This window comes from Pocillopora damicornis, chromosome 10 (genome assembly GCF_964200805.1).
Source record: "Pocillopora damicornis chromosome 10, jaPocDami1.2, whole genome shotgun sequence".
NCBI classification, from domain to species: Eukaryota; Metazoa; Cnidaria; class Anthozoa; order Scleractinia; family Pocilloporidae; genus Pocillopora; species Pocillopora damicornis.
The window spans coordinates 1,388,265-1,405,415 of NC_142679.1; the positions used below are offsets into that span (position 1 = coordinate 1,388,265).

A 17,151-nucleotide genomic window follows, 5' to 3' on the forward strand; every position below is an offset into this window, starting at 1 on the left:
TTATTACCAATTCAAGGGATGATCATATTTAGAAAATATATAGAGGTTATTTATAAAAAAAATTTTTTAGTAAAGCCTAACTTACCAGTTACCACCATAACTAAAATATGCTGCCTTTTAACCTTGTTAATCCTCTAAAATGCAACCTTTCTGACAGGAACGTAAATTTCCACAGGTGAGGAAAGTTAGCTTCCAGGATATTTTTTCCAGGATATTTTTTTTCAGTAGATAATGCGTCTTGTAATTTTTAGAAATTTCCTGGATCTGATGAGAAATATTACAATGTCTAGAAACTTTAAGGATATCTATGTAAAAATATATTGTTTCTTACCTGAGCTTTAGATTTTCCTGGCTTGTTTAACGAAACAAAACAAAAAAAATCCATTTCCACGAGAATAGTACATTCCTTATCGCTTAGAGCCAGTAATTCTCCAAATCGGGAAATAAAATACTAATAAAAGGGAATTTGTCGAAGACTTTTAGGAAATAAGTATTTTGATTTTCGGTTTTGTTTTTTTGAAGATTTCCTTACGGATAATTGACACGATTTCAAGTAATATTTGTGGAAAGGCCTAGAAGATAAATTATCAAACATTTCTGCATACAACTTGCTTCTGTTTTGTCAAGAAAAAATAGAGGAAAAGGTGGCTGATGACGAGTTAACGTAACTAAATAAGAATGTGAAGGGGGAGGGGGGTGGGTGGAGGCAAGAACCCGCTTCAAAAGTAATCATCCTTTCGCGAAACGATTCTGTACAATTTTTAATTAGAATATCAAAACCATTTCACTAAAATCTGTTATTTGTAATACACACTTAATTTAGTCCTTCATTAGCCTCTCCTCACTGTCATTGTGTAATTTGAATCGGTCATTTAGGAGAGTCGAGTTTTAGGACAGGTTGACTGATCTGTAGTGACAAAGCCCTCCAATATAACGTTACTTCTTTAAACAATTATTATCTACTCGCTTAGAGTTTTTGTAAAATCAAAGCAAGTAATGCTATCTTCCTGATAAAAGAATAATTTCACATTTAATAAAATCTATTCTAATTCTTTTAAATATGGGCCAATTTCATCTCGTCTCAGTTTTCCAATAAGGAGTATTTTCATCCTTTGCATTAAGTCTTAAATATCAGTGTCATTACCTAATTTCAGGTCCTTTTACTGTTCGTAAGCAGTTACTTTCATTTAATCATTACTACAGATAATTCATTATGAATCATTTTTCAAACAAGTCAAAAAGTATTCATCTTTTTCGTTGTCTTCCTTTTCCCTTTTGTGCACTTCTTCTGTTCCCAGTCCTTTTCAGTTTTCTTTCGACCGGTTTATGGACGGTTGCCGCCGGTGAGTCATACTGACCACTGAAAAATATTGCGGGCTCAGACATTGAATTCTGAGTATTTACCTTTGCTAAGGTATCCTCTTCCTCCAGCGTGATTGGTTGAGAGCGCCTATCCCCACGGGGGGTGGCAGGGGCCGATAGTGATACTGGATTTCTCCAGGCAGTTAAAAGCCGTAGATTTTCTGCAGACTGTGAGCGTGACAGGTTTCCTACAGGCGAGGAATTGCCGGTAGAGCAATTTTCTTGAACAGATTGAAGCACCGAGTTGGTAAGTTCCATTTCTATGGCTTCTGCTGCCTCTTCCACCGAAATGGTCCGAGCTACAGTCGTTTTGTTGGGCGGAGGTGACTGTTCGAGTACGCTCGCTAACGCCTCAGCCTGAGAAGTTGTTCGTCGTCCTGTGCCGTGGACTGGTGACAAACACTGTTCGGGCGTAGGCATGGCTGCAGGAAAAGAAGCATGAGCGCCATCCTGTGACATATCAGCTATCGACTGCACATGCGTTTGAGGTTGCTCGGGTCCGTCAACACCCTCATTCGCGGACTCGTTTGTTTGAGAATCTGTCGGGGATTCGAGTTGTCCTGGGCCTAAATTAACATAAGCCGGAGGTGTAATGGAATAATAGTGTGACGGGGGAGAGGCCATAGCTGGCAGTTCTAACAGCTGAGCTATGCAGTGCAGTTTATGTTGTCTAAGCATCGTTCGCCGCCTCTGGAGGCGCTGCTTAGCCGACATGCAACGGATATAATCATCAAAGATGAATTTGGCAGACAAGATGGGACGAGAGCGGACCTTGGTAAGGCTGCGGGCAGAGCTGGGCTGGTGTATGGTGATGAATAAAGAGCGACTGTCTTCCTTATCGGGAGCTGTCTCTACATCCTAAAACCCAAAATAAAAACCGTGTTACTATGACGGAAGCATAAAAGAAAGAAAGCTCGTTGTTCTGCTTTATGGGTGCCTTGCCGTGCAGGGGACAGTCGCAAAGCAACACAACCTCTAAGGTCTACTGGGGTTTTGAACTGCTGGATTTTATTTACACTTTCATTCGCTCCCAAATCTGTCCACAGAGTATCCAGAATATCGTAAAGGAAAGGTGCAAGAGGGATATATTTCTCAATACAAATCAATGAATCTCAAAACCACCCAGCAGTCCCTAAATTGGACATGCGCACTAAGACAGTCATTGATAAAAGATAGAGAAAGGATACAAAACAAACCAACTCCCCTACCTGAAGTCTGGCGACAAACTTGACCACACCCCACCCTAACTTGGTGGTGTCTGGTTCAACCAGTATAAACTGAGCCTCGTCTATCACAAGGAAACGGCGCTGCTGCTGCCTGCAAAACATTGAAACAAAAATCACATTACTATGATCGGGCTTTTGGGGTAAAGAAGTAACGTGAGAGTCACGTGTTTTTCCAACAATAGAATACAAAGAAGTGGCCACGATCCTTTGATCCAGATTCAAGTACACGCGCGCACAAATCATTAGGCCACCATGTCTTGCGCGAAATCTCGATTTAGGGCATTCTCCTAGTTCTAAAGCTTAAGCATGTAACTTACTTGTCTTCTGTCTTCACTGTACAAGCGATCAGGTCACTGTTATCTAAAGATCGAAAAGAAGAACATTTAGATGCTTCCCACAACTTTTTTACAGTTTCGATCGGCGCATAACAAAGTGACAATCATATAAACTTATTTCAGTGTGACTCACTTAAATCCAGGACGTCTTCCAAATGGACAGAGTTTTCAACTTTTGATAGAGGTAGTTGCTCTTCCTTCTTCCCCAGCAATGCTAAGCAAAGGTCTCTCATGAGCAGAAACACTCGAATTGCCTGCAAAAATATTGAAGCTGCTTTCAAACTTGAAAAATATCAGGCTTATGAGGATATGACTTCTTTGAGTAAATTAATGCTTCGTGTAAGAACAAAACACAATAACAACTTCTATTGAATTTCAATGACACAAACAACTCCTTTCCATTGTCACGAAAAGTTTTCCCCATGAATTCGATGACAAACCCCTCCTCACTCCCCACAGTTTTCACCCTTTACGCCCTAACATCAGTATGCATATTCTCAATATTTTTCTCTTTACATTTCTTATAAGGCTGATAAGGAGAATTTGTGTAACAATCTGGAACATCTTTAGTTAGTGATCATTTCCTTTACTCTCGTGACTTTATGTCTGTTTCTGGGGGGATATTGTAAGGAGAATATAGATGCTAGTCACTCTTAGGGGGCAAACTGAGGGTCAACAGTTCACATGAGGCAGGAGGCACTAACGTCACCGAAAACAGTTCAAGATAAAAAGAACTCACCCTCCGAGTGTGTTCCACTTCTCCACACGGCAGGCGCTTGTAAAACTCAATTCCGGTCAGCGGTGTCCCCGTAATGGGAAGGAGTAGCGTAGCATCCATCATCAAGTGTTGCACGTTGGGAGGCTTTACCTAGTTGAGGAAAGTAATTGAACTTATTCATGGCTCCAACGATTGTATGTCATGTCGAGTAGACTTGCTATAAACAACTAGAGACTACAGCTTTATAGACGGTCCCAAGCTTACTCATTATCCCAACATTTTCAGGGATGAAGAATCTGCGTAACAAGCCGAGGGATTTGTGAACGTGAGTTTCAAATCTCTCCACTTGGTAAAGCACTCCTCTAAAAAGAGGCAACGAAACCAAAACGAGAATGTAGCCCCAGAGGACGAAAACTTCCACTGAATTACCCGGGATTGGATCGAATTATTCCCACCTTTGCAATTCTTGTCATTACCAAGTCCTCTGGCCAAAATTATACTGTAATTTTCAGATAACAAAATTACAAGTTAACTATCAACTTTGAAGCCACACCTTTGTTTGCCGGTACTCGTCCTCAAACATGTCCAAGAAAATTTCATCTTCCTATAAGATAAATCAGAAGTGTTAAGCGTGGGAAATAATGTTTCTCGGCGATGGAATATCGTAAATCCAAAACCAAAGTTATCTCAATGAGGTAATCAGAAGAATGGAAAATACCTTGAAGAGCCAATAAGAACTCAAAGTAAAAATTAGCAAACAGCCTAAAGCGCGGGAAAAACGCGAGAAAACGCGAGTGACCAAGTCGTGACTGGTTTTAGTTTTGCATCTAATTGTTTGAGAGAGTGGCGCAAGTTTTCTGGACCAATCACAGAGCGTAGTAAAGCTAAACCAACGCATCCCTGATAACTACAGACACGATTGAAAACTGCTCTATTACCGAGAAAGTGCACAAAATAACAGTTGAACAGCAAAGAAAGGTTAAGTCTTATTTCAAAAGGCTTTCGCAAACATCGAAGACCATAACTGCCATGTGATGTGATGTACCTTATAATAGTGCCGCAACTGTAACGTACTGGCCTCGCGAACATTCTGAAAAGTAAATAAAGGAAGATTGATTCTTCCCTGTCTAGGTATTATTCTGAGATATTTGTTTCACTAAGGTGGCATTTTTTCCGTGTAAACCCACAAATCTGGGTCTAAGAGAATTGAAAGACTTTAGCCAGTCTAAATATTCAAAGCAATCGGAATTAACCCGATGACAAATTCAGTATTTGAATTCGGACAGACTTAATCAAGAAAAAACCAGGTGGTAAGTATTCAAATAGTGCTCAGCGCACGAAACATATGTGAAATTACTACTTTGAAAAGAAAATATGCAACTGGGGGTTGAGGCAGGAAAACATCAGAGTTCGGCGCGGATTTCAACTGATGTTTGATGCGGGGAACATGCAACTGGCGGTCAGCGCGGACAGCATGTAACGAATACTTAGTGTGGGGAAAAAGCCTCCAACGTCTGGCATAGGGTGGGTGGTTCAACTGGTTGGAGCACTTTTCAAGAACTTTTCAAGAAACTCCTATGTGGCTTCAAGAGAAGACAAAAATCTAACTACGGTGTAAACCCGTTTAAAGAAATCATTCTCATTCGTCTGACATGTGTCGTCAGAGTTTCGTACCTCGATCAGAGCCAAGTGTCTATCGCTAAGGTAGCTCCACTTTGATTCATCCACTGTATACATAATCAACTCCTTCAGCAGTATAATGGCGATCTCTAATGTTACTACGCGCACTTGACTCCCTACAAAATAAATACATTCAAGTACAAACCGATAATCAGTGAGATTTTATGCCCTTGATTCTTTCATCGAAAAGTAATTTTCAAGTTTACCTTTGTATTACTGAGACGATAGATTAAAACAACAACAATTCTAATACCTTCAACATTGAAAACCAGGCAAAAGAACCAACAAAAACATCATAATCACGGTTTAAGACGGAAGAGTGAAGAACTCAACAGAAACAGAGCACCAAATACGGAAATAGATTGGAACTTCTAAAAGTTTGTTTAACACGCTCGTGCAAAAAATTGAAAGCTCTGACTCACCATTTCGATAGCCGAGTTCCAACATTCTAATGAGGCTTTCTACAAGTTGCTCGTTATAAGGAACTTTGCTCTAAGAAAAACAAAAACAGAAAAATCCACTTACTATACGCTACTATACGCTGTGGTGGCGAATCATTCCCATAAAGAATGTGGGAACATGATTGTGGGATTGAAAAAAAAAAACTACTCAAGCGCAGTCTCAGGTTGAATCAGTACAACAAATTGACCAAAACTGAGTGACAAAAGCAATTCGAAATTGCTTTGGCTTCGGCTTCACTTTACTTCGCTCTGTGATTGGTCAAGAAAAATCACGCTCACCACGCTCTCGACCAATCAGACGCAAGACCTAAGTCAATCTTGATTTTCCCGCGCTTCTGGCAGTTTGCTGGTTTTTATCATGCGTTCTCATTGGCTCCTCACTGTATATTCCCTTCATCTGATTGGCCACCGTGACTACTCTGCTTTTGGTCTTACGACCCTAAATCGAGAAGCACTCTATCATTTTCACTTCTGAGGTTGACTTCCACTCAGGTTGTCAAAAGGGACTATTATTATGCCAACGAATCCACAAAACGATACACCTGATTATAACACCACAAACCTCAGCTGTGGAGAGTCCTGCTGATTCAAGTAAGTTGTTATCCACACCTGAAGAAACGAAGACGACGTTAGAACAAGTCTGCTACACAATTGTAAGAATTTAGCTAAATAAAACAACTATAAGTATTAGTAAAACTCAGAATGATTTGTTCCCTTATATCTGTTCTCTCTCTGCGAAGACTCCTTGTCCTTCTATCGCTAATCGGGATACAGGTGTGTTAACGGAGGGAGGGGGCGGGGGAATGTTTTTGTTGTTGTTTCCTTGACATGCCATGCGCAGAAAACAGATTCTTGAAAGGTAAAGGAAAAAAGATAACTCACCCTTATTACCAATAGCTGCATACAGCAAACAAATTGCAAACAGAGCCTCCTCGTCGTTATCACTGCAGTCTAAACTTTCTTCGATTGCTTCAAGAAACATCCTAAACATCGGAAATAATAACTAATTATCCAACAACCCTTTTAGGCGCAGCGTAAACGCTGCAACCCCGATAGCTAATATCACCACAACAGGTGTTCAGAACAAAATTCTGACACATTTCCTAATGCCTAGAACCAGTCTAGTAATGTTGGAAATTTTGCGTGGTTGAATTCAGTTGAGGCGAGATTGATCGAGACAGTTGGTCATGGGTACTTACCTTATTGAGTAGGTAGGTCATGTAAAAAAGGACTTATAGGGGTCTTCCGGCTGGTCTCGTGTGTAATGCATTTCACAACTCGACAATATTCATTGAAATAATATACATGAAAAAATTCCGCGTTTCTCATTGGCTGAAAAAGAGTGCATTTTTCATGTAACACGAGTGCAAATTACAACTAGCGCGCCCAAGCTGTCAAAATTTCGTTTGGCACGACTTTCTGTGATGCTTTTTTCATGTGGATTATACATAAGTAATAATATATGATTTTTCGTGCAGTTTGGTGTAAATGACCGCTTGCACATTTTTCAAAGACTACAAATTGCACTCTCCCTACGGGCTCGTACAATTTTGTTGTCTTTGCAAAATTTACACGTGCTTATTAACACCAAATCGCTCTCGAAATCATGCTATTACTTCTACTAAAACACAGGGGAGTTGAACACAAGAGGTTTTGTACCTGTCAGGCTGGAATTCCTTGGGTCTTTGAATGACACTCTGAAACGGGACAAAGACAATAGCATAGAAAATGTGAGGTTTCATTCAATCACACTGAAAATGAGATGCCAAAAGCTACATCGTTAGAGTCCTTTTTCAGAAGTTAAACTTTGTGCGGCTTCTCTGGCTAATAAGACCACTGACATTATAATGTCGTTCTCACACCGTACCTGTACTCCGTGTGAATGATCTGTTGCAGCCACTGTATTCAAAACTAAAAATGGGGAAAACAGGAATTATCAATGTGAACTGTAAATCAGTTCTTCCTCGCCAAATAAAGCAATTTTCAATGGGCTATTTTACAGTTGTGTACTTAGTTGCCAAGCCTTTGATTTGGAGTGAGGCTGGAGGTAACCTTGTTGTGATAGAGACCAGTATCTATTTAGCACAATAACATTTGAAAGGCAGCAAGGTTTGTATCAAAACAAGGTCACCCTTAGCCTCACTCCTGTTAACAGGCTCGGCAACCAAGCATGCAACTGTAAAATGGACCGTTGACTTGGTCACTCTCTTTTTTCTGCCTTTGAGCTCCCTTCTATGCATAAATTTTGAGCTCAACGGTCTATTGTACCATTTAACTTTGTTCTGAAAAAAGAAATCACTCTTATGCTGGAAAATTACCGTGTTCAGGACGTTTCTCTGTGGTACTTTCTTCTTTGGTGCTCTCTCCTGAAGTAGCAACAGGAGTGGAGAAACCAGATGACGAATCTGTGTCAGACTCGCTATCAGTCCCCTGTCCGAGTGGAGTCTGAAGTAGAGGAACTTGGACTGGACTTAAATCAGCTGAAATAGAAACAAAACTGACTACAATTCGTCTGGGAGATACATATGCCTGTTGAAAAACTTGGCCTCAATTTTAAGTGGATCGTTTGAAATGCGTGTCACTCTTTTACATGACAAACCACCCTTGCTCTTTCTTCATTTATCCTCTTATTTTGTATATTCTTCTTTCCCCTTACTCCAAATAACAAGCTTCTCCTTAACGTTTAGATACATTTTCCAACAGAAAGTTGTTGAACAGAATAAGTAAATCACAGAATAAATAAATTTCTCCTTGAAATTTAGATACATTTTCCAGCAGAAAGGTGTTGAACAGAGTAAATATTATCAATAAAGGGAAATCATTTTTATCAACACTACATTCTTACAGGTGAGATTATAGCAAATGGGTGGCTGACAGTAAGGAGAACTGCTATTAAGAACTTCTAAATAAAAGAACTAATTTTGCTAATCAACAGTGACACCAGATCTTCAGAATGAAAACAAATGAGTGGGGGAGTGGGGAAGGGGGGGGGGGGGAGTGGGGGAAGGGGGGGGGAGTGGGGGAAGGGGGGGGGAGTGGGGGAAGGGGGGAGGGGTGGGGGAAGGGGGGAGGGGGTGGGGGGTGGGGGAGGGAGTGGATGGGAAGGGGGAGGGGAGGTAACTGCTGAGAAAAGTAAATCCTAAGTGATATATTACTACTAATGTCTAGGTGCACATTATGTGTCTCAAACATAATATTCCCCCATCATTATCCTCCTTGCAAAATAATAAACCACCATGCCTATACAAGTAGATACTCTGAGCCTTAATTCAATGAAATATGGTACTTATCAGAAAGAGCCACAATGTAGCTTTATGTAGAGAAAATTTAAATTTCACTTTTTAAAAGTTTTAAATTAACTATTAAGAACAATATCCCTGGTTATTTCAAGATCTATAAAGGCCAGGCCACATGACATTCAGATATCATAAAAATGTTTTGGAAACCTTTGCTCTGCAACAGCACTTTTTCAGTGCAAAATGTTTGACAAATTCATACAGGTTAGAATTGGCCCAATGATCACACCCATAAAATAAGTCTGGATGTGCACTGGAAGCTAAACATGCAAAGCAGTTTGTTGAAGAAACGAGTTACAGCATAAGTCACCTGATGTGTCCTGGCATGCAAGCTTAACTTCATTCACAGAGGGTTAAGTGTGGCATTTTTGAGGTAACTTACGTTAAACAGACAGGAGCATTAAGCTTATTTATTGTAACCCTGTTTGTCCTAATACCTACCATCTTTTCTAGAAGCATTTATCTTTTCAGCATTTATTCTCTCCCTGCTAGAAATGAGTGCTATTTCATCACCTTGTTTTCGATTGTTGTCTGACATAAGAGGAAAATTCCAGATTAATGTATTCATTGATAGTGAAGTTGATAACACAGGGCTGCTTCTTGCAGTACCAGGTACTGTTACTCATCTCTTAATCTAAGCATTCACTACACAACTGCCTTGCCAATTTGTACAGTTTAGTATCTTCATAAGGAGAGGGGAGAGAGCCTTTTAGAGAGGAAAGGAAATTTTCTTAAACTGCAATTTCAGAAATCCATTGTTGTCTTCTTACACCAGAGACAAAAAAGCCCCCTAGATGTTGTCGAGCAATTGTTAGATAGCACTTACAAGAAATGGGGGTTTTACTATTTAAAAAGAGAGATTTTCTAGACAATTGGGATAAATAGAAATATTAAGCATGCTAAACTGATTAGTGTTAAAGAAATAGACCCATTATTATCAGTGATTAACATATGTTAGATTGATGATAATGTGAGCAATTATGCAGTTAATTGTTTACATAACATTATCTTGTATCACAAATCAAATCTTCATTTGACAAATGCTGGTACTGTTATAATTAATGCATTATTATTATTCTGGGTCTTAAGCGCTGGCAAAGCACACTTTTCACATGCAATTAAGTTTTGACACTTTTATCATTAACCTAAAATACTTAAAACAAAGCTTTAAGATTATTAGGTTCTTCTCTCTACCCAGGAGTATTACTAGCAAACTGTAAGAGAAAGCTGATCACTTCCCAGTTGTAAGAAGTATGGTGGCAGTGCTCTGAGAGGTTTTTGTGCTAAAGAAAGTAGGGCAATCTCTAGGAGTGATGAGATTATGGCATGGCTGTAAATTGTAAAAAATGACACTTTGGTTTAAGTCAAATACATACCCTTTACATAAAACTTTGAGTTTGCCACATGCAAGGATTTTCCTCTGGACAAAGGACCCAAAGATGATGTCTTCCCAAGAAAAGAATAACCTTCTGTGTTCACTCCAAGAGCTACTAGAGACTCTTCCAGTGTTTCTTCAGGCCTCTGGAAGGTTCTTACACTTGCCGCTGAATTACTCAGAGAACAAGCCTATAAAAGGAGATTAATTTGTTTTGCAATCAGTAATTGAACACCTTCAAGCAAAAATGGTGAATACTGCCTTTTGAGCTTATGTTTGATTTTTTGCAGAATCAAGCTGATTCTTTTCCCAGACCAACTAAACTTGAGATGCAAGACATTGTCCCCTCCTGTAATTTTCTTAGCTGATATATAAAGCGTCACTTTTAAGAAATTACATTTAAAAAAAACTAAATTTGAAACAAGAAAATTGACAGAATTTCTCCTTAAAATATCAATACAATATGAAGTAGACATGTGATGAGAGGAAAGAAAACTATTAGTTAGTCTAAAGAATTATTAGTTGATCCAATACCAAATTCCCTGAACAGAGGAATTTTTACTACTGAGATTTCAGGAGTGAAGGGTTTGTTTCTGTATGGCTTTTGAAGAGAAACTGCCACCTAGGGGTTTTCTTGTGTTCTCCATCGTGCATGAACAAACCACGAAGAAACAACAAATTATGAAACCAGGTTTTCCATGAGATAGCACCAAACATGAATATAGGTAACATACATTGAGAGTTTTTGTGTGTGTCACAAATGACTATCACATATCAGACATCACCTTTTTAAGAGGTAGAGGAGAATCTTCAGGGGTGCACCCTGAGGCAACTTCATCACCATTAACAAGCACATCTACCAGACTAGAGACTAGTGGAGGGTGAGACATTATGAGAAGTATCTAGTAAAGGAACAAGAAATCAGTGCATAAAAAGTTATCAGTTTTGATTATAAAATAAGTACTAGTGTACAATATTACGATGAACATGTTTGCTACTTACTTGAGAAAGAAGGAAAAAGGCTACCATAACACCAAGGCGAGGTGTATCCTATAAACAAGAATATGAAATTAATTTTCCAGCCTCCAATGAACTAACTTCACCAGTGGAAGATCATCAAATTTTTTTGCCTTTTTATCACTAAAAGTGAGAAGCATCTAACTTCTCCCAATAATATCCCCCCTGAATGAAACACCGAGATCACATCAATGAAGGAATTGATTGCAAACTCAAGAAACTCTTGATTGTTAAACAAATTCTCCCTGTAAGTACTGTAAGAAATGCATAAAAAACAGTATGGAGAACTTGCAAACTGATATTTGGGTGTAAAGGGTTAAAGCTACATTGACCTAACATCTGAAATGAACAAGTTAAAACATCGAAATTGTTCTCAAAGGGGATATAATCCGCATTCAATTTAGAAAATATTAAATAATTAATCATTCTGGAAATATTAAATAATTATTCAGTACTTCTTTAGTGCTACTTATTCTGAACATACCTGCTCCAAATCAGGTCTTTTACGCACCAGAGAATAAATGTACAGTGGAATCAACAAACGGTTAATAAAATGCCCAGTTAGCACAATATTCACATCTTGTATGTTGAGTGACAGTATGTCATGAAGGTAATGAAGATGATCCAGATGCTCTGCAACCAAGTCCTTCAGTCTGTCGCATTTTAAGTGGCTAAAAATTGTAGAAATCAAATATTATTTACACTACAATTTTTGTTACTCAAAGGCTACTTACATCTGTTTACAGTATGACTAAAATTGATGGTAAGTAAAGTTGTTTAGTGTACACTCAATATAATTTCATTAGACTGGATTTCAACATATTAGTATTTTGTATTTGACATAATAATGTGTGATTCAATTGAATTTTGAGATGAGAACCTTTTGTGATGCATGTCGTGTGCCCCTACAGCCTCCAATGATTTTGTTTAATAGCCTGTTGTGACCGAAGTGTTCCATTGAATTTGTTGATAGGTTTGTGATGGAAGTACAGAAATATGATAGTTGATTTGGGTTGATTAATTGTGAGATTGGAGTGACAAGTGAGTAGGAGAATATAATAGTGTATTTCAAACCAGTGTGATTGTTTGCCCTGAGATCATTTACAACATGCCCATGACCACCTAGTGCCTCAACTTTACCTACTTTTCTGAGAATGTCAGGACTAAAACAACATTCATTTACTACAATGTAACCATGTACTATGTTATCAGTCATCTCCGATCTTGACAAAAAAAATGTGTATTGAACATCCTGTATAGTAGTGCAACTTACTGGTAACACGTTCAACATCTACCAAGGCTACACTTCGTGGAGATATTTTAGTAATACAGATTACACGTAATTAGTTCAACAGCTTTAAAAAAGATAACTTACTGAGACTCTTTGCGAACACAGTTGTCAAGTTCAATAGCATGATTACCAATAAACCACACCAGGTTCCAAAAATATGGATCAGCTGTTTTGTCTCGGATGAAGCCAAGCATATTCTTATCTCCAACTGCAATAAGATGCAGCAGATCAAAATAAACCAATTTTAAAAATTTTACTTCAAATGCTGCTACCTCAGACACAAATACATGAGGCTACCAACTTCTCTCAAATGCCAGTTGTGATATCTGTATTAACTCTCTACTTCATTCATCACTTAAGTTTTATGGAAAGGAGATAAAAATTAGACTAAAGCTAAAACTGAATCATTACATTTGCATGAAGCACAAGGAAAGGAGAGTTCAGTGGCATGAGCAGTTGCCTCTCAACACTTCAGCCTGAATTCAGTCTCCTGCACTAGGGTTACAAAGACATTGAGTCATAGCCTGTTCTCATTCAAGCACCAGAGGCTTTCCTCTGGGTTCCCTGACACTCAATTCAGTTAGCAGACCAAGAACCCATCCATGAGTACTGCTTCCTCCACTTTATTTAATCTTACACCCTTATTTTCAATTTGCTTTTTGCACATGCACACAATTGGAAATATAAATATTTAATTAATCACTCTCTTAAAATCATTAACTTCCTCATTCATCAAAAAAAGCAATAGAATTGTTCACCTCTGTAAACATTGAGTGTAAGAGTCCTAACAGCTATCCTAACCATGCTTTCAGAATGGTTGAAGAACTTGATAGCTTCAGTGTATAAAGGAAAATCATTCTTGTGCTAAACAACAAGACAAAAGCATATTTTACATTTATGAAGACACATTTACAGTGAATTAAAATGGTCCATGCTGATAACTTTGCAGGTAGGGTCATCTGTGACTGTGAATAATATTTCAAGCTCAAAATTGTTGAACATTGTAAAAAAAAAAAAATTAATTTGAACTTTTTTCCATTCATTTCTTTTTTTCTAGAAATAATGGTAATACATTTGGAGCACTGAAGCAGTCAATTTGCATTGTTGGCCTATCTTTCAAAGAAAATATAATACCTTGCTATGAAAAATTAATTTATTACACTTGTTACAGGCTTGGGAATTAAAAAGATTCAAATGATCACTTACCTCGTTAAAAAAGAAGTGAACTGTATGCCTGTTAAGCTTGAGTGATAATGTCTTCAGAAATGAAATATAATATGCTAATACCTGACAAAAAAGGATGAGAAGATGGGATTATTTTGCTTATAGCTGGGACTTCCATCTTCCCATACAAAGAAACTAAGAACAGAGCTGCATATGAAAATTTTACCCAGTCTAGAAGGAAATACTAGTCTGTTGCTAGTTAAGTTGAAAAGTTGTGATCAGTGCAATGTTCTTAGTAATTTACAGAGTTCTTATTTTCACATGGTAGCTGGTAAAATTTACCACTTGTAGTAACTGATTACAGTCTAAAAATTGGTTGGAATTCTTCAAAATTCAAAAGGTAAAAAAGGATTGCTCTGTCAGCTTGAAATATCTTTAACCTGTCGTGCTTGAAATAGGGGAGAACACAGAATGTGGGAAGGCCCATGATCAAAAGTGAGCAGCTCACAGATCAAGGCAGTCATATTCTTAGCTGATGGCCAGCTCTAAATAAAAGCCTTGAAATAAGACATTTTATTTCTATTAAATTAACAAGTGCATTGTAATTAAGTCTCTTTGGACTTTTTATTTGGAGAGTATTATTTTTTAGACCAGCCCAAATGACTGCTAGAATGGAAACTACATATACAGTGTACATGCAAAACAGTTAAGCCAAAGAAATTAATAGAACCATCTCAAGCACTGAATATTTGCTTCTGAGGATCTTACCTCTTCATCAGAAAAATCAAACTTGTGAATTATGATGGAGTTGACATGGTTATTTGATAACAAATAATCTGTTAAAAAAGAGAGAAGTGCCTCTGATATATACACCAACAGGTACATGTAATTTATTTCACCTGCCAACATTACATACATTATTGGAAATGGAATAACACATTGAACTGCAAAGGTCAGTCAATATTTCTCTGATTCAAAGAGCACAACACAAGGCTTGTGCATCTTTTAAAACTTATCCAAATTCAAAAGTGAGAACTGTATTATTGCTTTTGAGGGAATTTCTTAAAATGGAAAAAAATCAAATCAGTTTATTTTTCAACTTGTCATATGAAAAACAAGAGGCACTATCACAGTTAGCTTTCTTTCCTAGTGCTTGAAAATAAATAAGTCATTCTTGATTCTCATTGAAGCAAAATCTGCTTCCTATATAATAAATCCTTTATTGACCAAGCTTGTTCAGTCAGGATGGCTGGATATTAGCCTCATTCTTTTTTTTGCATTCTAATGGACCTTAACTTTGTCTCAGTCTGTAAAAATGTAAAAAAAGGACTTGGCCAATATCCAGCCTTCTTGAACTTGCACTTGGTCTTGGTCAAAAATGCATATACAGGTATCTCATCAATAGAAAAAGAAAAGCAATAAAATTATGTCTACTCACATAAAGATGTCTCATTTCTGATGTTTTCAAACAAGATACTGAGAGTCTGCAGGAGCTGGACACAAATCTGATTGGATTTCTGACTCATCATCTTTAGAAAATATAGCAACATGCTCTTCTCCAGGAAGAAGCTAAAATCAGTCACAAACAAACGTCATAGTTATGTACTATCACTAGCTTATCAGTTTATAAGCATGATCAATAACAAAGGCATGCAATCAAAGTATTTAATTCTCTAAAATTTTTCACCACCCTGGCATGCAGCTTAGCAGCTCAGGTGATAGTAGCACCAAACTAGGATTTTGAAGGTTGGAATCCTGTCAAAGCCTAAATCTTTTCAGGCTTTTTTTCCTGTAATGACTTAAATTGTTGTCCACCCGCAAGAATCATTTCATTGCTTGATTTTTGTCCACAGTTCAAATTAAATTTTGAAGTTATTTGTTTCCACACTTTATAGAGAAATTTTTTTTTTTTTTTTAGGTGTTGAGGAATATCCCAATACATGAGCAAAACTTTCCTCTTATTTTCGTTCAGACAAACATTGTACATGCATTATCAATATTTACAATACAGAATGGTTGCAGTAATTTTATTGACAAAATCATGATAACCTTGTAAGTGGCAAAATTACATTGCACTGCAGCTTTTACACTTGTATCCTAACAAAATTTTACTGAAGCTTTTCATCAATATTCAAACACTTATCATCTTTGTTAATAATTCAAAGCCAGTATATCAAGTGACAAAATTTGCAACACAGTTACAATGCACACTTGCAGTAGTTTATCATCAAAAATGCTTATCTTGTGATTAATTTGAGTCCAAAGATCAAATTTCCTTTTTTTTTTTAGAATTTCTCCTTCTGCTTCAATATTAACATAAAGATTCTACCTCAAGAGAGAGCAACTGTCACATTTTCTTTAAATATTCAAACCACATTAAATACCACAAAAGGTACTACATGGTGTTGTGTTAGACACATATAATGAGTGTATGTTTATTTTAGAATAGTCACCATGTTGTTTAAATTGCCCTCCAAACCATCCAAGATATTGTGTACTCAGCTTTGCAACATATGTATTCCTTTCCTATCAAATGTGTTTATCAAAATCACTCGAAAGCATTCAACTGCTAATATTATTATTAAATTAAATGTATGAAGCTGAGAAGAACCTACTCAAACACTCTGCTGTCATTTTGGTCTCCCCATATTAAGATCTCCGCGATTGAGCGCAAAGTCTCCACAAGTAATCCTCTATTCGTCTCATTCACGGTAGAATTCTTGGTAAGAACGTAATGGAGATATCTATATAACAACCCAGAATGTTTGTATAAGTAGCTGACTGAGTATCAGCAATTATTTACAATTCAATGTACATTAAATTAAAAATTGCGTTATTATTCACTGTCTTGACGGAAGAAATAAAGTATCATTACTACTGATCAATAATACAAACACCGAACTGGTCCTGTGTCCACTTGAATTGTTTGCAAACACTTCAAGACAGTAGGCGTACATGATAACGTTTCCCAACATGTTGCCCAGATCTACCATAACACAGTACCTTAACTGCTCAAGAGAATGAGCCTTTTTGGGTTTCCACAGCACATCAGAAATCCAGTTCTTCTGACGCTGAAACATATCACCATCCAGCTTGCTGTTGGAAGTAAAACGTCAACAAAAAGACAAGACACACTACCACTTGCAAGGTGTTATTCAGAAAGGAAGGAAGACATGTTTGATTTTCGACCGTCCACGTCACGTGATGAAACCGCGATTGGCCAGCT

The 17,151-nt window shown here is 37.6% G+C and overlaps 1 protein-coding gene across 2 annotated transcripts; it reads right to left on the reverse strand.

Moving 5' to 3' along the window:
- Positions 1 to 746: 746 nt before the first annotated feature.
- On the reverse strand, positions 747 to 17,150 carry LOC113667715 (protein CLEC16A). 2 transcript variants are annotated; one of them, XM_027183570.2, is made up of 26 exons: positions 16,929 to 17,150; positions 16,541 to 16,669; positions 15,364 to 15,494; positions 14,694 to 14,761; positions 13,968 to 14,048; positions 13,520 to 13,625; positions 12,846 to 12,969; positions 11,955 to 12,141; positions 11,456 to 11,503; positions 11,239 to 11,355; positions 10,455 to 10,644; positions 9,520 to 9,609; positions 8,101 to 8,262; positions 7,650 to 7,693; positions 7,442 to 7,479; positions 6,665 to 6,765; positions 6,345 to 6,391; positions 5,744 to 5,813; positions 5,316 to 5,437; positions 4,687 to 4,731; positions 4,195 to 4,245; positions 3,663 to 3,791; positions 3,057 to 3,177; positions 2,906 to 2,948; positions 2,571 to 2,679; positions 747 to 2,220 (listed from the first exon to the last, which is right to left on the reverse strand). In XM_027183570.2, exons 1-26 carry the CDS (start codon positions 17,003 to 17,005, stop codon positions 1,246 to 1,248), a joined length of 3,405 nt encoding a protein of 1,134 aa, XP_027039371.2. In that variant the 5' UTR covers positions 17,006 to 17,150; the 3' UTR covers positions 747 to 1,245. The 2 variants fall into 2 exon arrangements, with proteins under 2 accessions (XP_027039371.2, XP_089041159.1); XM_089185033.1 differs by lacking the exon at positions 9,520 to 9,609.
- Position 17,151: the final 1 nt, after the last annotated feature.